The sequence below is a fragment of the Giraffa tippelskirchi genome, chromosome X, assembly GCF_054371585.1.
Source record: "Giraffa tippelskirchi isolate mGirTip1 chromosome X, T2T-mGirTip1v1.2.pri, whole genome shotgun sequence".
NCBI lineage: Eukaryota > Metazoa > Chordata > Mammalia > Artiodactyla > Giraffidae > Giraffa > Giraffa tippelskirchi.
In genome coordinates, this window is record NC_137289.1 from 36,839,836 (window position 1) to 36,863,451 (window position 23,616).

A 23,616-nucleotide genomic window follows, 5' to 3' on the forward strand; every position below is an offset into this window, starting at 1 on the left:
TGTGTAGATAATTCTGTAGTCACTATTTACCATAAATCCAGATGACTCCTATTATTTCCAGTATAGCTGCAATCAAAATGCCCCATCCAGCACAGAAGTGGTCAATCAGATTAACCCAGTATATTCCAGCCTACCAAAAAAAGTCAGTTACTTTTAAATATAGTTTTAATCACTTTTATGATTGATGAGGTACTCAGATTGAATCTACTAATTTGATTTTAACATATGCTCCTTGGTTACACCTCTGCCAAAATGTAAAAGGGAATGTTTCTAATGTAAACACAAATGGGGCTTTAAATATCTCAAACAGGCTGTACCTTTTATTCTATACTGAGTCCCTATAAAAAATAAGCATTTAGAATAGTTGATTATGAAAATGAAAGGTAGTGTGCTCTTTTGTAGCTGCCAAGAAATACAGCCTATATTCAAAGTCTGTAACTTTATTGTAATTGGGGAAATTGTCCACTATTGGGCTCCCCCCACCCCGCCCAGTTATACATGCTATTGAAATTGTGTTATGATGGGAAAAGAATCTGGGTTAAAACTCAGAAAATCTTGAGGTCTGTACTAAACATGCTCTTAAGCCGTGGCTCCCTCATTTAGATTGTAAAGCATGTTCCAACTAATACTTTGTCTATGAAAAAATACTGTAGTATACCTGAGTCACACAGATGAGGCCAAGGAAAAACAAAACCAAGCAGCAACCCAAAGTTATGGGAGCCCTCATTTTCTTCATCACTTTGGGAAATAAATCTTGAATTGTCGTGGTAATCGTTTCTTCAGAAGGAAAAAAAAATGACATATCACCTCATTTGCCAATAATTTTAATCATAGAAATCAACTTCTACTAATTAAATTTACAAATATATGTTGAGAATATACTCTGGGCCCAACTTCTTGCTTTTAAAAATCCATAGGGTCCTTTCTCTTGGTAGTCACCACTTATCAATTCTGATAAAAAAAAGTCAAATACAGCTCTATTTGTTGTTTTTAGTCTGTTTTATAAAGTTTTTCATTGGTAGTAATTATAAGGTAATAGTTTCCTGAGGGCTGAAGAAGTTTGAAAGAGGGTTATAGGGAAGGAAGAATTTTAGTAGAACTTTTAAATAAGGTGAATTCACATGGAGACAGAAAGGCCTTCTAGGTTTAAGAAGTAAATATGTTCGTGAAACAGGGTACTGGCTAAAAGTATAAGGATATATGAGTAAAGGATTAAGAAACATGTTTGAAATTTTTGGAGGGCTTTGAAAGTCAACTGGAGGAGGCTGGACTTTATCCTATAAGTTATTAAAATGTTTTATGTAACAGTGTGATATGACAAAAACTGCTTCAGAATTTTTAGTTGTGTACCCTAGGGAAAATTCCTATGTGTAAAGAGAACCATATATAAGAATAATTACTGCAGCAGTGCATGTAACCACTACAATATTGTAATTAGCCTCCAATTAAAATAAAATAATTTAAAAAATTGGAAATAATCCAAATGCCCATAATTATGGTAACAGATTGTGAATTAACTTGGTGACTCAGATGGTAAAGAATCTGCCTGCAATGCAGGAGACTCGGGTTCAATCCCTGCGTCGGGAAGAGCCCCTGGAGAAGTGAATGGCTACCCACTCCAATATTCTTGCCTGGAGAATTCTATGGACAGAGGAGCCTGGCAGGCTAAGTCCATGCACAAAGAGTAGCAAAGAGTCAGACATGACTGAGCAACTAACACATGTCTGTGTATAAACATGGATTCATAATACATATAAAAAGCAACTGTCAGAATGGTATGTATGCTATGAAACTTCACATTTATGTGAAATTTAAAAATTTTATCTTATTTATGGATACATATAAAATGTACACAAATAACATACATAATCCATGGTGACAGTTGCTTTCTAGGAAGAAAGAAATGTGAATTGTATTAGGCAGAGAAACATAAGGGACTTCAAATTTATCTGTAACAGTTTATTTTTCTAAAAAATGTCTGAAGCAAACAAAATATTAATGTCTGTTCCTGTTGAGTGTCTGATACACGAGTATGTTGTATTTTTCCTTATTTAAAATTTAAGTTAAAAAGAATTTTCAGAAAGATCATTCTGAGAGTAAAAGCTAGGCAACAAGGGTAAGAAAATGATGTTTTGAAGTAGAGTAAAATATGAGAGGGATATGTTAACATTGGGAGTATTACTTACCAATGGAAGCGAACTGAGAGTCAAGACCCAAAGTCAAAAGCATGAAAAAAAATAATACGGACCAAAATGGTCCACCGGGGAGTTGAGCTAAAGCTTCTGGATAGGCAATGAATGCCAAGTCAAAACCTAGGAAACATGAATGGAATTTTAATGTAAATTAAGTGAAAGAAAATTAAATAAATTCACATATTTGAACATTTTTCAAAGTAAGATACTAGAAAAATCTCAATTTGGCAACCCAATGGACAATATACTTTCTTTAGCAACTGTTTCACTATCATTCTTTAAAAGTGTTTATGTAGGTTGTTCTATAATATGATAATATAAGCATGTGTTGTAAATTAAGCTAGTGAGATAAATTTTGTAAATGGTGCATTTCTCACATAAGAAATCTTAACTACATCACTGATGTTTAGCTGATCTTATTTTTTTTAATTAATGAAGAGCAACTGTCTTAAACTCCAGTCAACTCTCTTTCCAGTGTTCACCCAATATCACAATATGTAGTGTCATTTATTTTTTTCACTATACATTTCGCAGCTGTGTAGTGCCAACTTATTTTTTTATTGAAGTATAATTGATTACAGCAATATTCTGTTAGTTTTGGTATACAACATAGTGATTCTGTATTTTTGCACATTATACTCCATTATAGGTTATTACAAGATAATAGGTATAATTTTAGTACCATTTAAATTATTATATGGACACCTGCAAGATTGTATGTAATAAAACTATAAATTGAATCTTATTTTCTATTTGATGTATGTTGCCTTTAGAGACATTTGTTAACATTTTTAAAATCATATTATATGATACTTAGTTTAAGTATTTTAAGTTTCTCCAACCTCCCAGGGGACTGACCTAGGCTTCAGAAGAATTCGCTTCTAGCCTAGGCTCTATCACTTCCTAATTATTTGATCTTCTGCAAGACATAACATTTCTATGCTCAGTCCCATCCTCTGTAAATGAGGAGCTGGACACTACATGATCTCCAAAGTCCTTTCTAGTCCCAATATTCTATTCTCATTCATCAATCTCTCCACTGAATGATACTAACAGTAAATAGAAATTTAGTAAGAAAAACTGACTTAAAAGAACCCTAGACTTCTGTTCCTAAGAGTCTTCAAAAGTGAAAGTGTTAGTCGCTCAGCTGTGTCTTTGCGACCCCATGGACTATAGCCTGCCAGGCTCCTCCATCCATGGAATTCTCCGGGCAAGAATACTGGAGTGGGTAGCCAGTCCCTTTCAGAGGATCTTCCCCACCCAGGGATCAAACCTGGGTCTCTTGCATTGCAGGTGGATTCTTTCCTGTCTGAGCCACCAAGCCAGATAATTAAGCATCTCTAGTTAATGTCTTTAAAGTTAAGACGTTCATTAATCAGATTCCTTTAAAGCTGGACACAGCTGTATACTCAAAGTCAGTTGGGTTTCAATCTATATGACATTTGTACATTTTAAAAATTCAGATCTAATAGTGTAATTGTACATGGATTAATTTTCATATATAGTTTCTCACACATATTCATATATATATTAATACACAAATGTATATATATGTATGTGTATTTATATACGTACACGCAAATGAAGATAGTGAATGTAAAGTGCATAGCATGATGCCTAATACTTGCAATTGTGCAGTAAGTAGTTCATATTAAGCACTAAACAAAATTTGGAAAAAACTTTAAGCAATTGTTTGTAATATAGTCTTGTTTCTCAGATCATCTAAGAATTATTATATGATTAAAACAACCAAGTTATTTAAGATGAAATGAGAAAGAAAACTCAATACCCTAAATCTTGAGTGCTTTAATTGCTATAAAGTATACCAGCGTTTCTTAAATGAGCTATATAGAAACTATATATAGCATTACATACCTGATTTTACAACTTGTGTGACTTCCTTTCCAGATATATGAGCCATGTGTCCCAATATAGAAAAAATAGCAAATCCAGCAAACACACTAGTAAGGCAATTTGTCACACAAACTACAATGGCATCTGAGTAGCAGTTGTTATTGAACTTATTGTAAGATGATAAGGCAACCAAACCACCCCAGGCAACTGACAGAGAATAAAATATCTGTGTGGCAGCATCTTTCCAAACCTATAAAATAATATTTAAAAACAGACACTCTTAATTTTTCATTTGTATAAAATATTTCATATATACAAGTGAATAACATAAAAACAAGACAAACACCTAAATACCCACTACTGAGCTTAAGAAATAAAATGTTGCTAGGCTATTAAAGCCTCCCTGTGCTCCTTCCTGATCATATCACACTTCCAACTTCAGTGGTAACTGCTATCCTGACTTCTGTGTTTATCATTTCTCTGGTTTTCTTCATATTTTTACTATCCTAAACAATATGGCATTTAGCCTTCCATGTTTTTGAGTTTACAGAAAAGTTACCTGAATGCATGTAAACTAATACAACCTGGTTTTTCCATTCAGTAGTATATGAGATTTATCCATTATCAATTTGAACCATAGGAAATTTCAATTCAACTAAATATTGCCAAATTATTCTCTGAAGTGGTTGTATCAGTTTGCACTCCCACCAGATGGTATGAGAGTTCTCACTCCCCCACATCCTTGCCAACATCAGTCAGAATTTTGAATGCTGTCCAAGCTAATGGCTGTGAAATGAGAGTGTTGATAACCTTAAATAATTTATAAGGCTTAGCATGTTTTTATTTGTTTATATTCTATAGTTGTTTTTTTTTTCTGTGAAATTCCTGTTCATATATTTTGCCAATGTTTTGTTTGGGTTATTTGTCTTATTTGATCTCTAGGAATTCTTTATGTAGTCAGATTCTAATCCTTTATCTGTTATATGTGTTAATTTTTTCTCCCAATTTGTGGCTTTTTCCCCCTCTCTTAACATTGTGTCCTTTGATGAACCAAAGATTTTTGTTTTAATGTAGCTGAAGGTATCTATCTTTGCTTTTACGTATTGTCCTTGATTTCTGACTGAAAAAAAGAATCCTTAGCCCAAGGTCATAAAGCTACTATCCTATATTTTCTTCTAAAAGACTTAGTTTTGCTTATATCCTTAAGTTTAATTCACCTGAAATTGAATTTAATGCATATTAAATTAGAAATCCAAATACATTGTTTTCTAAATGAAATATCAATTGACGATAATTGATATTATCTGTTATATTATTTGGATATCAATTGTATCAATTGGATAGTCCATCCCTTTCCCATTGATCTGTATCCCCACCTCTGCCACATATCAAGTTCCATACGTTCACGAATCTGTTTTTGAGATTACTGTTCTGTTCCATGGGTCTGTATGTCTATACTTATGCAAACACATTATTTTAATACCATTAGCATTATAATACCATTTCACATCTGGTAGGACAAGTTTTCCTCATTTCTTAAGAAACACCTTGCTTTTTTGCATAAGTTTTAGAATAAATTTTCAGGTTCCATGGAAACTGTACTGGGAATTTGATTGGAATTCTGTTTACTCCACATATCAACTTGGGGACAATAAAAACATATTCTTAACAAGGATAGTAATAGGGAGTTTTTAAAGAATGATGATACATTTAGACATCCCTTCAATCATCCAGTTCCCTCATTCCATGTTTTGATTAGAGCCCCATGTAGCTGGCCTCATCTCTTTAAGCAGTGCTCACCTTCTTCATCTAATTCAACCCCTTTATCTTTCCCCCTTTCACAATTTACCCCTCCTATGTCTTTGCTAAAGGGCAATAATTAGTCTTAGAAACCAACCTAGGTAAATCCATCTTAATAGTGAAATTCTATAGATACAACATTACTCTGAAGAAAAATCTAATTATGGAGACTTCAAATAATAGGGCTGGCATATATGTAGGCAAAAGTGTATTTTTAGTCCATCTGAAAATATGATTGGTCAGTGGAAGGCAGGCTGTGTAACATGGTAACTTAACAGTTCTAGCTCTGGAATCAAAAAGAATAAAGTCTAAATCCAATACCACTCACTTTCATTGAATTTCATTTACTTAACATCTTCAAGCCTGTTTCATCGTCTGTAAAATGGAGATGATGATGATAATAATAGTAGTAATAACTATGTGTCCTAAGAATGATGTGAGAATTAAATGAGATAACATATGCAAAGCAATTAATAGGCTATTCAATGATAGCTATTATGTTTTTATGGAAAAGAAATAAAAACTGATACTCAGTTTCATTTGTGGAAGTTAAAAATAATTTTCTCCTTGAAAGGTATGTAATCTATTTCCAATTTCAATAGAAATAAAGTTGTTAGGAGTAAATAAATATTTACTAGGTCTTCAGAGTACAGCTTGATATTAGATGATTATTATACTATATGAAGAATTGATGCTTTTGAACTGTGGTGTTGGAGAAGACTCTTGAGAGTCCCTTGGACTGCAAGGAGATCCAACCAGTCCATCCTAAGGGAGATCAGTCCTGGGCGTTCATGGGAAGGAATGATGCTGAAGCTGAAACTCCAGTACTTTGGCCACCTCATGCGAAGAGTTGACTCAATGGAAAATACCCTAATGCTGGGAAGGATTGGGGGCAGGAGCAGAAGGGGACGACAGAGGATGAGATGGTTGGATGACATCACTGACTTGATGGACATGGGTTTGGGTAAACTCCGGGAGTTGGTGATGGACAGGGAGGCCTAGCGTGCTGTGATTCATGGGGTCAGAAAGAGTCGGACACGACTGAGCAACTGAACTGATACTATAATTGCTTTTATAATGGCAGGAAGCCAGTAGAAAGTAAAATGGATGGATAAATAGATGGGTAGATAGATGCATAGATAGACAGCTAGATCATGGTTATTTCACTTATACATTTAACAATTGGTTATATTTAAGTGGTGATTCAGCAGTAAAGAATCTGCCTGCCAGTGCAGGATACGCAAGAGACTCAGGTTCGATCCCTGGGTTGGGAAGATCCCCTGGAGAAGGAAATGGCAACCCACTCCAATATTCTTGCCTGGGAAATCCCATGGACAGAAGAACCTGGAGGGCTACAGTCTATGGGGTCACACAGAGTCAGACATGACTTAGTGACTAAACAACAACAACAATAAGATAAGAAAATCATGTGAGAAATAAGATGCACTCATTTCTTAGCCAGTTGTACATATCAGGTTGGCCAACCCAAATGAACTTTTTGGCCAACCCAATATTAAGAGATGAACAACATGCTTATGTTAGTCTCTCAGCTGCTTTGACTTGATACATGATGCATACATATGTGAGTGGGGTGAAGGGGTCTGGAGGTGGTGTGGCAGGTCTCGGTTGTGTAAGAATGCTATACATACCATGAATGATGTAACTAGGCTGCCCAGTTCCAAACATACTTATCATCTCTATACCTACCCATCTCATGGCTATATAGAAGACTATTAGTTTAGGGATTGCTGCTGCTGCTAAGTCACTTCAGTCATGTCCAACTCTATGCGACCCCACAGACGGTAGCCCACCAGGCTTCTCTGTCCCTGGGATTCTCCAGGCAAGAATACTGGAGTGGGTTGCCATTTCCTTCTCCAAGTTTAGGGATTAAGAAAGCTTAATTCAAGATGCACAAACAGGCTATGTAAATTTAACTAAATGTGAATCTTCCTGGGTCTCAACTTTTATCACTGTAAAATGAGGGAGTTAGTAAAACAATCACTGGAGACCCCTCTAGCTATCCATTTGTATGGTTCTCTACTCTCCTAGAGATATCAATAGAGTTCAAATATTTAAAGAAAAGGAAAAATACATACTTGTGATTGCATGCTTAGAATATAGATTGGAGAGGAATAAAAAACATCTAAGAAAAAATTTTCATTGCCAGCAAACCCAAAGAAGGGGTGAGGGTAGTGTTTTTGTTGGGGTGGGGAGGTAGGAGAATTAAATTGTATGTTTCATACAGAGCTTTAGGCTTAGCTCTGATGTTTTAAAGATAATAGAGACACCAAACCACAGACCAATATAAAATAGTCACATAAAAATTTCAGAATAGTCTCATGGAGCTATAAACCCTAGGTGATCTGAGGCTTTAAAAGCCACTTAGAGGAATATCAAAGGAGCTTTTCCACTGTGCTCAAAGTTATGAGGTTTAAAGAAAATGGAGGGTCCATTTCTTAGGAAAAATGCTGCATTCTACAATAATTTAGTATTATATAACAGCAATAATTAAAATACTTGTGTGCTCATTTATATAACAGTTTACCATTTCAAAGTATATTAACATATTTTATCTTGTTTAATAACCTAACAGAGAGAAGATGATGAATCCAGACTTCCATTTTATCTGTTTCTTATCCATCATGAAAAATTGTCTTCTAGTTGGGAAGAGATTAACAAGGTTAAAAAATATGAGGCCCAACAAAAATGAAGTAATAAGCAGTGGCCTTTGGATACATCAAAGTATGTTAATCTCCAACACATAACAATAAAAGTTCATAGTTCTAAAATGATTTAGAGTGATCAATTTAGATCAATTATTCAGAGTGATTTTTTTGTGATTACTACTGAGTGAAAATGATTTGGACACACAGAAGGTAACCAAAGGCTGGAGACTGACCTCTCAATTTTCAAAAAGGTAAAGGATGGATTTCCATGACTAAAAATTGATAAATTTGACTTGGTTATCAGAAACATTCTACATAAAATAATTAAATATCCATATTGTGAGTATTTAGAACATAGCAACTGCTGAAAGGTAGCATGAGTTCCACAAAGAATACCATAGCAAACTTAAAACTAATATCCATTTTGGCTAATACTACTAATATGATATTATAGTGTTTCTTGATTTTAATAAAATATTGTGGGATTTTGCCTGACCAGAAGCTTAATGTGTTCTAAGAATGTGACATGACTACTAAAAAAGTGAAAGTGTTATTAAGCTGTATCAATAGAAGGAAAGTCAATGGAATACACTTACTGGCAATTCCCTCTGCAGTTAAAATTGTAAAAGATTTTATGTACATATGATACACATAGACATTATCTGAAGACAGACCAATATTAAAAGAGGTTACCAATTCATATTCATAGCACATATTTATGTGTCTTATATACAAGTAACAGTTTTGTTTATGGAATCTTTCATTTTAAATTTGTGTTTTAACTTCAAAATATTAACTTTTGAAGACAAAGTTTATACTAGACCATTAAACCATCAACTGTAATCTTTAAATCTACTCTGCGTTTATCTGATAAGTCACATGCATGCTAAGTCACTTGAGTGTGTCTGACTCTTTGCAACCTCATGGACTGTAGCCCACCAGGCTCCTCTGTCCATGGGATTCTTCAGGCAAGAATACTGGAGTGGGTTGCCATGCCCTTCTCCAAAGGATCTTACCAACCCAGGGATCGAACTTGCGTCTCTTGTGTCTCCTGTATTGGTGGGCAGCACCACCTGGGAAGCCCTGGTCATCAATTTGTGGGTATTCATGCATGAAATGTGCTTTTTCAGATTAATAAGCCCCAAATCCTTTTGGTCAAATAGGATCAGTTTGAATAAAATGACTTTGAAAATCCTGTTGCTAAAAATGACTGTCTCACTTCCAATAAGATAGCATTAGTATCTTGTTAAACACTTAAAATCAGGCATCCTAGTGGACAGAAACATTAATAACTTTAACTCCATATTCTTTTACAAGCTATTACATTACAACACTAGGTAATCAAAGATTTTCAGTATTGACTTTTAAGGTTTACCTCCTTAGATAATGTGAAATCTGAATTGTCTTACCGCAGCGTCCTTAAGTTTTGCAAAATTTGACTGTGCTCCAATATAATATGAAATGCCTTTTGCTGCACCTTCCAGAGTTGCCCCTCGAATCACCAGGATGAGTAGGACAACATAGGGGAAAAGAGCTGTAAAATACACCACCTACCAAGAACAACCAAAAGTTATTTTTTTAAAAAACTCATGGTATATAATTGTATACAAACAAAGTTACTAGCCAGTTGAAATGTTTAGGTTATTAACGTCTGATAATACTAATACCAAATTTGGCATAATTTCCTCTTTCTGTTTTTACCACTCTTCGAATGATCTACTTTCAAAACACTCGGATGTGGCAATGTTTCCCAGGTTTATGTTGTAAATAAACACTGTATCAGCAGTGATTATTTGAAATCCAGATGGAGTGCTTTCCTAAATGTATCCTAATAAATGTTGGTAATTTCATCTCTGGTTCCTCTGCTTTTTCCAAATCCAGTTTGTACATCTAGAAGTACAAACTACCATACAGATGTGTTCATTTCACATACTAGCAAGGTAATGTTAAAAATCCTTCAAGCTATCCTTCGACAGTACATGAACCAAGAACTTCCAGATGTACAAGCTCGATTTAGAAAAGGCAGAGGAACCAGAAAAAAATTGTCAACATCTATTGCATGATAGTAAAAGCAAGGAAATCACTGACTACACTAAAGCCTTTGACTGTGTGGATCACAATAAATTGTGGAAAACTCTTAAAGAGATGGTATACTAGAATTACCTGCTTCCTGATAAACAGGTATGCAGATAAAGAAGCAATAGAACGAGACATGGAACAACAAACTGGTTCAAAATTGGGAAAGGAGTACGTCAAGGCTATATATTGTCACTCTGCTTATTTAACTTCTATGCAGAGTACATCATGCAAAATGCCAGGCTGGATGAAGTACAGGCTGGAATCAAGATTGCCTAAAGAAATATCAACAACCTCAGATATGCAGATGATACCATTCTAATGGCAGAAAGTGAAGAGGAACTGAAGAGCCTCTTGATGAAAGTGAAAGAGGAGTGTGAAAAAGCTGACTTAAAACTCAACATTTAAATAATGAAGATCATGGCATCCAGTCCCATCACTTCATGGCAAATAGATGGGAGAAAAGTGGAAACAGTGGCAGATTTTATCATCTTGGGCTCCAAAATCACTGTGGATGGTTCCTGCAGCCATGAAATTAAAAGATGTTTGCTCTTTGGAAGAAAAGCTATGACAAACCTAGACAGCGTATTCAAAAGCAGAGATGTCACTTTGCCAACAAAGGTCTGCATAGTCAAAGCTATGGTTTTTCCAGTAGTCATGTACGGATGTGAGAGTTGAACCATAAAGAAGGCTGAGCATGAAGAACTGATGATTTTGAATTGTGGTGCTAGAGAAGACTCTTGAGAGTCCCTTGGTCAGCAAGGAGATCAAACCAGTCAATCCTAAAGGAAATCAACCCTGAATGTTCATTGGAAGTACTGATACTGAAGCTGAAGCTCCAATACTTTGGTCACCTGATGCAAAAAGCCAACTCATTGGAAAAGACCCTGATGCTGGGAAAGATTGAGGGGAGGAGGTAAAGCGGGCAACAGAGGATAAGATGGTGGATGGCATCACTGACTCAATGGACATGAGTTTGAACAAACTCTGGGAGATAGTGAAGAACAGGGAAACCTGGCGTGTTGAAGTCCATGGGGTCATGAAAAGTCAGACGTGACTTGGTGACTAAAGAACAAATGTCTGATAGGAGTGAAAATCACCTCTTGGTAAATTAGTGCATTAAGGTGGGAAAGAAAATGATTTTAAAGTAGTTTAAAAAGTAAACTTTTAACTGAAGTAGTTAGTCTATGCTCAATCCCAAAGAAGAAAGAAAATCTCCTGGTAGTTGTCCAAATCCTGTGAAAGTTTTTAAAGTGAGTACTGGACACTTGATATTATTATCCTTAAAGCTACCATGAAGAGTGTTTGAGAGCACACATATATACATGTGAACTGCTTGTGTCCTAGATAACACATGGTTCCAGATGAGCAGACTGCCTTTGAGGCTAGCTTTTCATTAATGTGGATAATTTCTTTGCTCCATAGATGTCCTATGTTTGGTAATATGCCCAAGGAGACAATTTAAACAAACCATCCCGAGACCAGTAAAAAAATAATTGCCTGGGTAAATCTATTTTCGTGGATTTTTCAATATTAACATCAAAAAGGAACCAAGGGTTTCAAAAATGTGCAGTCGCAAATTGTTTTGGAAAATTTCCACTGACTTTGTGATGTTCCCAGTATTTTTGTGATGTAACAGTATGTCTCATTACAATGTAACAGTAACTGTGCTAGATGTTGTACCAGGAACACAAAGATAGTATCCATAGTTATTCTTGTTCTCTGTCCTTAAGGAAATTTCAGTCTGGTAGTTACAAATACAATATGTTTATTTTTCTGTGTATTGTACAGCTGCTCACAGAGAAAATTTCAGGTTGTTCTCTGATATTGCCACAGTGCTTTGTGAAAGTTTAAAAATAAAACAATGACATGGGAAATGTTTTTCAGAAGAGGACTTTCCTCTGAGAGAGGGTTCTGAGTCAATTTTGGCAAGCTTTAAGAGAACGCTTGTATAGCTTTATTTTTTTCCTTCTTACTCCAACAATGTAATAATGGGAATCCTGACACTATTACCCTATATAACATATATAACAGGGATCTAGACTTTCCAAGCAGAAGATATTAAGAAGAGGTGGCAAGAATACACAGAAGAACTGTACAAAAAAGATCTTCACGACCCAGATAATCAAGATGGTGTGATTACTCACCTAGAGCCAGACATCCTGGAATGTGAAGTCAAGTGGGCCTTAGGAAGCATCACTATGAACAAAGCTAGTGGAGGTGATGGAATTCCAGTTGAGCTATTTCAAATCCTGAAAGATGACGCTGTGAAAGTGCTGCACTCGATATGCCAGCAAATCTGGAAAACTCAGCAGTGGCCACAGGACTGGAAAAGGCCAGTTTTCATTACAATCCCAAAGAAAGGCAAAGCAAAAGAATGCTCAAACTACCGCACAATTGCACTCATCTCACACACTAGTAAAGTAATGCTCAAAATTATCCAAGCCAGGTTTCAGCAATACGTGAACCGTGAACTTCCAGATGTTCAAGCTGGTTTTAGAAAAGGCAGAGGCTCTAGAGATCAAATTGCCAACATCCGCTGGATCATCAGAAAAGCAAGAGAATTCCAGAAAAACATCTATTTCTGCTTTATTGACTATGCCAAAGCCTTTGACTGTGTGGATCACAATAAACTGTGGAAAATTTTGAAAGAGATGGGAATACCAGAGCACCTGACCTGCCTCTTGAGAAACCTGTATGCGGATCAGGAAGCAACAGTTAGAACTGGACATGGAACAACAGACTGGTTCCAAATAGGAAAAGGAGTACATCAAGGCTGTATATTGTCACCCTGCTTATTTAACTTATATGCAGAGTACATCATGAGAAACGCTGGGCTGGAGGAACCACAAGCTGGAATCAAGATTGCCGGGAGACATATCAATAACCTCAGATATGCAGATGACACCACCCTTATGGCAGAAAGTGAAGAGGAACTAAAGAGCCTCTTGATGAAAGTGAAAGAGGAGAGTGAAAAAGCTGGCTTAAAGCTCAGCATTCAGAAAACTAAGATCATGGCATCTGGTCCCAACACTTCATGGCAAATAGATGGGGAAACAGTGAAAACAGTGGCTGACTTTATTTTTCTGGGCTCCAAAATCACTGCAGATGGTGATTGCAGCCATGAAATTAAAAGACGCTTATTCCTTGGAAGGAAAGTTATGACCAACCTAGACAGCATATTAAAAAGCAGAGACATTACTTTGCCAACAAAGGTCCGTCTAGTCAAGGCTATGGTTTTTCCAGTAGTCATGTATGGATGTGAGAGTTGGACGGTGAAGAAAGCTGAGTGCCGCAGAATTGATGCTTTTGAACTGTGGTGTTGGAGAAGACTCTTGAGAGTCCCTTGGACTGCAAGGAGATCCAACCAGTCCATCCTAAAGGAGATCAGTCCTGGGTGTTCATTGGTAGGACTGATGTTGAAGCTGAAACTCCAATACTTTGGCCACCTGATGCGAAGAGCTGACTCATTTTAAAAGACCCTGATGGTGGGAAGGATTGAAGGCAGGAGGAGAAGGGGACGACAGAGGATGAGATAGTTGGATGGCCTTCAACTCAATGGACATGGGTTTGAGTGGGCTCCAGGAGTTGGTGATGGACAGGGAGGCCTGGTGTGCTGCAATTCATGGGGTCGCAAAGAGTCAGATATGACTGAGAGACTGAAGTGAACTGAGACTTTCCAAACCAAAAGTTGTAACATATAATTTCACTCAAGATGCTTCTTTATAATAGGATGGAAAATTTAAAAATATACTCCCAAGCCTCAGAGTGCTGTATCAGCTAGACGGGTCCAAGTTTAGAGAAATTACACACATCTAGTACTAATTTTCCCTTGTTTTATTTTTAATAATAGCAGTGTTTTATGTATTTTCTTAGAGTGAGGCTGCCTACTTAGAAAGCTTTTCACACATTCGAAGGATCTCATGATAGAAAAAAATATGCATTTCATACTACTTGGCATTGAACTGCAATGAAATTGGAAAACAGTAACATCACTGTCTAAGGTGTTTTCTGAGTTACCTTTCCAGAAGATTTTATTCCTTTAAATAGTGCTGCTCCGACTATGAGCCAAGCCAGAAGAAGACAAAGTGCTAAATACCAAACAATGACTCCAGTCTCATCCAGTCCACTTGACCGTTGGAGTGCCACTTTACTGAAAACACAGATGTCCTCTGATTAACACACAATCATTCATCTTAATACATTGAATTTTGTAATATCTTTCATACAGGGGAAGCTTCATGAGTATTTTACTAATATTCACACTAATTCATATTTATTAATATTAATACAACATATTAATACTAATATTAATTCTTGTTTATTAATGTTAATATGATGTCAATGTCAGATGAGCCTTTTACTGATACAGTTGTATGGAGGGGCAAACATAATTTAGTGAAAAGTCAGGCTCAGAACTTTCTGGTTAACTGCAGCCAATCCAAAGTTTCAAATCCTAGAATAAAAGATCCACTCCTTCCTTTAGCTCTGGTTTTCCCCTAGTATTTCAAAGCTCCTCTATGGAAAAAAATTAACCTTACATCAGATTATTTTACTCATTATGGTATTTTTTTTTTCCTCAAGTTAAAATGACAGAGAAGACATTTTATTTTATTTAATTTATTTATTTTTTTACATTTTAAATTGTATTAAATATGTTCGTATTCATCATAGTGTTAGTCAATCGGTCATGTCCGACTCTTTGCAACCCCATGGACTGTAGCCCATCAGGTTCCTCTGTTCATGCGATTTTCCAGGCAAGAATACTGGAGTGGGTTGCCATTCCTTTCTCCAGGTTATCTTTCCAACCCAGGGATCGAACCCAGGTCTCCCACATTGCAGGCAGATTCTTTACCACCTGATCCAGGGAAGCTCTAATTCATCATACTTGTTGTTATTATCAAAGCTAAATGGTCCCATTATTTATACCTTTTTCAAAGCCTTTCTGTAAAATTCCATGATTTCCACTAGGGACATATACAGATATAGGATTTTACTTCTTAGCTTGATGTTTAGAACATTTCAGGGGCCAAATTTTAAAAGGGTCACACAGAAAAGTAACATGGAGATGAGGAAGACTTCTTTACAGCAATAGTCAAAGAAGTTATATAAGGGTAAAGGGCAAGTATATAGTAAGGAGATTAAAGAGAGATCATTTAAAATTAATAAAATCAAATATAACCACAAACATCTATTTTATCATATAATGACAACTATAAACAAAATGAATAATGAAGAATTTCAGCCTTAAATAGCAATTCTGCCCCTAGTATTATTCATCACCCAACTGTTTATCATTAAAACTTGCTCATTATAGTCTAAAAATTGTATATTTTTCTTCAAAGCAATGCCCTAACTTATAGCTAATAAGCACTATATAAATCATCACTGACGACCTTGTGCCCATTTAATAACTAACTTATGAATAACAATCTATTAGCTATGGGCTAATTTTGCAGGCTACTACTATTTACACAGGATAAACATTTGAGTCAAATGAAGTATAATTTGGTCTTATATGAGTTAAGAGCTGATCAATATTTTATTGTTATTTATAAAAAATTTTAATAGCATCTGCTTAAGATGTAGATAATGTACTGTACTCACTTCCAATACTGTTCACTGGGAAGCTGCCCTGTCTGATAAACTTCACTTCCATTGATGCAGGTATGATTGCTGGCATCTACCCAGCTTTTATTCGCTTGGATGATTTCATTTGTGCTTACATTCACATTACAATGTGTCACTAAAAATTAGAAAAAAAAGAATACACAGACATGTACTTAGTTTTAGAAGAGTACTTTTCTGGAAATAAAGTTTTAATGGTGAAATACTTAAGGTACTGTCTAAATTGTTGTTTAGTGAATGTGGAGTAGAAATCTTACAAATGGAATAAGCCATGCACACTCAGCAACTTAAATTTTCTCTACTACTAAACTGAGGGTGAGTATGAAAATATCTGCCCTTTTAAACAGTATGTATTTTTATATTTACAGTATATTTTTATATTTACAGTATATTATGTTTACAGTATATTTACAGTAACAACAGCTGTAGAGTAATAGTCATTTCAATTGGGATTTAGTACTCTAGGGAAATTTTCATATGTGGACTTATTTAACCTATATAGATAAATGACACCTTTAAATTCCTAAGAAGTGTTAAATCTGTATCAATTTATTCTCCAATATACACAGCCAATCCCAGTGGTAATAGTCTACAATACCGATGCTACATTATTTCAAAGACTAGCAATACTCACCATCTCCTGAACACTACTATGTATCATAAACAGTGATTTTCTCTCCTATCACTTTCCCATTTTCTTCCTTGTCTGCTACCCACAACCTAGGTCTGCAAGAAGTATTCCAAGTAATGATTTAGCTTTACTGGCTGCCCTCAGAAATTAACATATTGCATTAATCAACTTTCAGGTTATACATGATTTATTCTGATTTCATCAGTAACCTGTGGCTCACTTAAAGTTGAACCTAAATTTGTTAGGAAATGATTTAGGCCTTTAATCTTGTTAGAAAATATAAAAGAATAAATGATTCAGAGTTAACAATAAATAAATGAATTTTACCAAAAGGTGATCTGCTACAGTTTCCATCAGCCCAACTGATGAAACATTTTGACCATGGTAGTTCACGTTGAAAAGAAGCAAACAGGTAGTAAAGACTATAGGCAATTATGACATTATAATAGATTGTCACAAAAAGGTTTATCAGGACCATTGTAACCCCCACACCTGGAAAAGAGAACAATAAAAAAACAAGTGAAATTTCTTTTGCTAATTCATACAGCTGCATTCTCAATTTCCACAAAATCTATTTTAAACTGAGAAAACTGTTTCAATGTTTCCTCTTTATTGGAGGGGTGGGAGACAGTACTGCTGTCTGAATAGCTTCTCAAAATTATTTTGATGATTGACTTTTTGAGACAGATTTTGAGTTGATCAGGAAAAGGTGCTAAGATTAAAGATCTATATTAAGCCACTGAATTCACATAAGGAAAAACGATGTTCATTACTCATTAAGTCTGTAAATTTTTGTCAGAGTGGGTACTATTAAAAAAAAAAACTATTCAAAGCTCATATCCTATCGATTCACTGACCAATACTCCCATCTTCATCTATAAACCAACATTTTGACAAATAGAAGATAAAGCCTCTGAACGAATGTCCTAAGAAGAAAATGTACAGCATTTCTACAAGTGTGTGTAAAGAAAATTCAGTAAATTGGTAATTATCTGAATTTAAACTTCTGAAATTTCTTTAACTCTCTAGTTTCAAAATGCAGCTTAGCATACTGAATATAACTCCTATGTTAAGACTAACTTTTGAGGTAGCTTCCTTAATATTCCAGCATGATAGTCTCTTCACCTCACTATAAATGTATTTTTGATGTTACATTGAAACTTTTACAAGTAGCTTTCAGCAGCTAGCACATAGCAAAAATGATATATAATCTTCAAACAGAAAGGCTGTTTGATGTTTAATAACAATCAAAGCATTTTCAAAAAAACGTTCCCAGTGTCTATTCCATTAGGATCATCCAAGAGAAAAAGAGTGACCTGCCCTTCAACTTTTCTGAATGAGGCATTGTAAAAGATATGCAAAAGCAAGAAGAGAGAGACCGCATACGAAGTAGAAGAAAAGCCAGAGCCATAAAGTTAACGCACAAGACTGTTTGCCAAGAGAATTCAAAAGGTGTAACTACGAAAATAATAACAACTTCCTCATATCCTGCTTAACCCCTACCATATATACAGCCCAGGATAAAGAAAAATACATATTAACATTTGATTTCTAAATTTGATGGTGGCAAATAGAAAAACAATGTATGTCTCTGCCTTTGAAAGTTAGTCGCTCAGTCATGCCCGACTCTTTGTGACCCCATGGACTGCAGCCCACCAGGCTCCTCTGTCCATGGATTTCCCAGGCAAGAATACTGGAGTGGGTGCCATTTCCTCCTCCAGACGATCTTCCTGGCTCAGGGATCAAACCCACGTTTCCTGCATTGCAGGAAGATTCTTTACCACCTGGACCATAATGTCCAAATGTTAAATGCTTTCATCCACGCAGTGAGGACAGCTATATGCAGGAACAAACCAATAAGCACAATAAAGAAAACATTTTAATACCAACCTTGAAATAATGGAAGAATCCTCCAAACTGAAACCGGACCTAAGCTAGAAAATTGTCCCACGGAGCACTCTAAGAAGAACAAAGGTAAACCAGCCAGGGCTAGCATAATCGCATATGGTATCAAGAAGGCACCTAGAAAAGGCAAAAAAGAACCAAAGTACTATTATATGCCCAAATCTTGATGGCACTTTGACAACCAACACAAAATTTTGAAAGCACTCTGATATAGTGGAGTCAGAGAGATCTGAGTCTGGGCTTCAAATCTGTGAGAAAGTAGTTGATTCTCTAAACCTTGGATTCCTCATCCATGAAATGGGGATGCTCGTATTACCTAATAAGGTTGTTGTGATTATTAAAAACAATAACTCATAAAAGCAGTTCAAAGAAATTGAATGATCATAGGCTTTGGAGACAAATAGACCTAGGTTTATATCCTGGTTTCATCATGTACTAGTTATGTGACCTGGGGCAGTTTATCTAACCTCTCAATCTTGGGTTCCTCATAAATGGGAAGATCAATGCCAACTCATCAGTTTGTGGTAAGGGTTTAATCACAGAGCCTATGTGAAAACACTTCACAAAATGGGCAGGCACACAGTATATGTTCAAAGCTAGTTTCCCTCCTCTCCTTAAAAAAAAAACACAATCTGCTTTTAAGACTTAGGGTTTAAATGTTAAATGTGGTTCAAAGTGGAAGCTAGTGCAGTTAAGTTCATTATTCTCCAAATAGTCATGTGTCTTCACTCAATGTTAATAAGAAACATTATTTTTGGTAGAAGAATCTTGAGCCCTTGAGATGCATTCAGAATCAACATTCAATTTCATAAGGACTAATTCTCCTACATTTAGATTATTCAGTCCCATTTTTGTTTTTTTTTAAACCTTTTATTGTTTTACATTTATCCTGTCTACTTTTAGGGCATACAATTCATTAAAACTTTGACCAGATTTTTGGTAGAAGCAGGGACAGAATATTAAATTTATTGTTTAAGTATTCTAGAGGTCTTAAATTAACAATGTTTAATAAGAAAATGTAGAGATAAGTGAGTAAAATAGACTTTGGGTTGGATTATGTACATTTTTTCTTCATATAGTTTTCCCATTATGATACTGTAACATCATACCTGGGGATTACATTTTTTTCTAACCCTAAAAATATATTTTACTAAAAATAAGACAATAAAATACTTGTCACATACAAGTCACTAGTCACCAGAACATAGGGACAAATATGTTTTTACAGATGTTGCAACGTACATACCATCATTACTATGACTAATAGAAGTTTAATTCCTACCAATGGTAAATATGAAGAAAAAGTAATACAAAATATCTGTTTGAAACACAATATGCAATGTTTTGCTAGCCCAGTGTAAACAGGTTTTTAGACATATACAAAAAACAATTTTCCTCAGTGTTATCTATGGCTTTTCACCCATTATATTATTTCATTATTAACAACAACCATAACTGGTAGATTATCAATACAAAGTAGTGGTCAAATTGTTACTACTGCTGACTTAAACCCTAAGGTAGTCTGATACTTCTCTTTCTTATAGTGTTAAAAAGCATCTAAAGATAAAAATGATTCCAGATTTTAGCAACAGTCTTTTAAGCCTGACCATAAGTTTTAATCTAATCCATTAACATTTGACAAATTTAAATTTCATGTTCCTCTTCTACCCTTGGGCAAAAAAGAGAAAGAAGCAATTGAGAGAGACTAGATCATCCACTACTCAAATGATGTGATCTTTAAAAATGAGAGCCAATATGATATGCTAATTTTTAGAGAAAATGGTGAGAGAGGTAATAGCATACGATAAAATAATGCCATTTTGTTTCAGCTAAGTTTAAAAATTCTATCTTAAACCTAGTTTGATATAGTTCCTAGAAATCTGTAGTAAGTACTGGCCCTTTATGACATCAACTCCCAGGGTATTTCTTAATTTAAACCTGAACATAAGGGGCTAGAAAGGAACCTGAATGCTTTTCTCTACTACACTGACCTTAGGACATATGATTCTTGACTCATCTTCAAGCTCAAATGTATACTAAACTCATGATTACACAATGTTGGCTCTAGATAGGGTAATTTATGGCACCAACACTTAAAGTGTTTGATAAACAGAGCTCCTTTCTTAAATCTCTGAAGGGCAATATGAATATTTTAATATAACCAATTAATAAGGAATGTAAGATTGAAATATCACCACACAAAATCCTATTGTACCAAGAAAAATAATCACAGTGGCATAGTTTCACTGGTATCCAATTTTGAAATATAAGGGAATGTCACCTCTATATGTCTAATAGGACTTGTGATTATAAGTAAATAAATATGGTGTAAGTGAAAAGTTGTTTCAACATTACTAGAGGATTGTGCAATTCATTCTGTTTCCTTTTGGGTGTCACTTCAGAGTTATTTTTTTCTCCTTGTTCTAATTGAGTCTTCCTTAGTGATCTATGAGGTATAAACCATATTGTTTTACAGAAATTAAACACCTAGCCTTGAATTAAATTCTATTGCATTTTAGAAGGATCTTCTACCTGGTCAATCCAATTTGGAGTATATGTAACTGATATTGTAGCTTAAAGTACAAAACCTTTAATTACTTTTTAATCAGTTCTTTCCACACTTAAGTTTCCAAAATGTAATGCCTTATTTTATTTAAGCAAATGATTTATTTGAGTTTCTTATTAGAATGAGAATTCCCTGCCTTTTGCTTAGATTCAGCAATAAATTAGGCAAAATACAACTTGAGTCTGAACACATTATCATAGGAACATGTATAAATTAAGAAGAGTAAGTCATATGAAGATTGCATGGGATTTCAAATGAGAAATCAGAAGTGCTAAATATACAACTTTTATCAAGTTTATACCTGAAGATCTTATGAAGCCAGCTTTCCAACTTGAGCTAGAAAACCGTGGTCTAATAATAAAATGCAGTATGCTCATTTCCCATCCTCCCACTAACCTTTCCTTAGGTCTTAAAATATCATCAGAGGCCATAGAGCACCTCCCTTAAAACTGAAAGGGAAATAAATTGGGGGGGGGTAGTACCTCCGCCATTGTTGTAGGTCAAATAGGGGAATCGCCACACATTCCCCAGTCCCACTGCATATCCAATCATAGATAAAAGATAATCTGATTTTTTGGACCAGTTACCACGCTCCTGATTCTCATCATTTTCATTAACATGAAGATTCTTGGGTGCAACCTCAGCATTCTAGAAAAAGAAAAATATCAACAGCTTATTTTTCTATTAAAAATTACACAGAAGCATAATTTCAAAAATTCATAGAGTGACAGTGAGAGAGAGAAAGACATACAGAGACAGGCAGACAGAGACAGAGAGAAACAAACCCTGAAAACCATAGCCAAAGAGAACGTCTTCCAAAGCTAGTGACACCTCTGTGCATGGCTGCTTTTAAAATGAAAAAAACTCTGTAGGTGGATATTTTTACTAGTTCTTTGGGTTATGTCATCCAAATTTTAGTGAAAAGGTTACATGTGGCACTCAGTATAAAAGGCAAATGAAGATGGGCAAATAAAACTTCAAGTACAAAAGTCTTAAAGATGAATTAGATAAAATCAACACTCGTGAAACTGGAGGAGCTCTTTGAAAAAAGCTTCAAATACAGTTTCTGCTTTAAAAAAGTCATAGACTCTTTTTCATACTGGCTGATAGTTTTGATGTTTGGAGCTGTCAGGGAAGTCTGAGTTCCTCTCCATATCTTGGAGAGTAAAATCAGTGCTTTTCTGAAAGCCACAAAATAATATTCAGACAAATTCTCATGTCCCATCAGGTGGTACAGCACTCTCTCCACTTCAGAGAAGAGGGAAGGGTTCCCTCAGGTCAAGTCATTTTCTTATTTCCCTCCAACCTATGGATACAGTCCAGAGAGGGATAGAACACAGAAGGTGGTGGGCACACCCAAGGCAGAAGATGTGCAACCGTAAGTCTTCTAGCTACCAGAGTAAGAGCTGTCCTGTTTCCTCTCCTCTATGGGGACATCTCGGCCACACTTGAAGGCAGTTGAACAGAAATGTGGTAAACGAATAGCCAAAGAGAGCAAAAGCTGAGATTTGCCTCTCCTTAAGTTTTCCCTTCCCAAACCCTCCACAGGTCCCCAGCTCAGACTCCTACCTCCTTCCTTCTGCACTTGAAGAAGCTCAGACACTTCAACTTGTCCATGGTTCACTGGCTCCCTGGGCTGCTCCGCCTGTCTCTCAGTCTGGCCGAGCTTTACTGGTGACGGATGCACACTCCCCCGTCACTAGCTGCCAGAGTGAGCCACCTTGCCCAGGGGTGGGACCATTTATGGAGGGAAGCTCCCTCCTCCCCCGCCTGGTTGCCGTGTCGTGTCAATTACCGGAAGGGACTAAAGTGAGGCTCCGGTTTTTCCCCAGGTAAGCCGGCATGTAGCAATCCCTTGCCCCGGCCCGGGAAAGGGCTGGGCTGTGAGGGAGCGGAGGAGCATTCGGAGCCTAGGTGACTGACAGCCTTTGACTCAGAGCCTGGCAGCTGTCTTTGCAGTCTCTCCTCCTTTCTCGGGTTCTCTACTTCCTTGTAACCTCTCAGTCTGGTCTCTGTCCTGGGGCCAAGTGCTGATCTCTTCCAGTGCCTGAGGCAGAGAAGGACATGGTCTGTGTGGTTCATTCCGTTCCCCAAGATTCTCCTGAACAGACTGTACTGTCCTGGGCTCTGGGATTTCCCAAAGTTTTGCCCTTCACTAGAAAGCACTTGATCCCCTGGGGCAAACACTGCTCCCAGAGGAGAAAGCTCCTGAACTGGGCACCTTGAAAAGCAGCCAGTTGAGATAAGGTTACTCAGCTGGCTCTGCATGAAAAGAGCAACTTTGAGCCTCTGTCTCAA

General features: G+C 36.1%; 1 protein-coding gene across 2 annotated transcripts in view; it reads right to left on the reverse strand.

Moving 5' to 3' along the window:
- SLC6A14 (solute carrier family 6 member 14) overlaps window positions 1-23,304 on the reverse strand; it is a 29,839-nt gene extending 6,535 nt beyond the window's left edge. Inside the window, exons 1-11 of one of the 2 annotated variants that reach the window (XM_081565769.1) lie at window positions 22,888-23,304; window positions 21,801-21,966; window positions 18,738-18,869; window positions 17,175-17,339; window positions 16,196-16,334; window positions 14,609-14,741; window positions 9,922-10,062; window positions 4,068-4,296; window positions 2,187-2,312; window positions 659-777; window positions 31-130 (exon numbers count right to left, since the gene is read on the reverse strand). In XM_081565769.1, the coding sequence (XP_081421895.1) occupies window positions 31-130; window positions 659-777; window positions 2,187-2,312; window positions 4,068-4,296; window positions 9,922-10,062; window positions 14,609-14,741; window positions 16,196-16,334; window positions 17,175-17,339; window positions 18,738-18,869; window positions 21,801-21,966; window positions 22,888-22,935 (1,498 nt within the window). In that variant the 5' untranslated portion in view covers window positions 22,936-23,304. The remainder of the gene's footprint in view (window positions 1-30; window positions 131-658; window positions 778-2,186; window positions 2,313-4,067; window positions 4,297-9,921; window positions 10,063-14,608; window positions 14,742-16,195; window positions 16,335-17,174; window positions 17,340-18,737; window positions 18,870-21,800; window positions 21,967-22,887) is intronic. The other variant, XM_081565770.1, reaches the window with a different exon arrangement.
- Window positions 23,305-23,616: the final 312 nt, after the last annotated feature.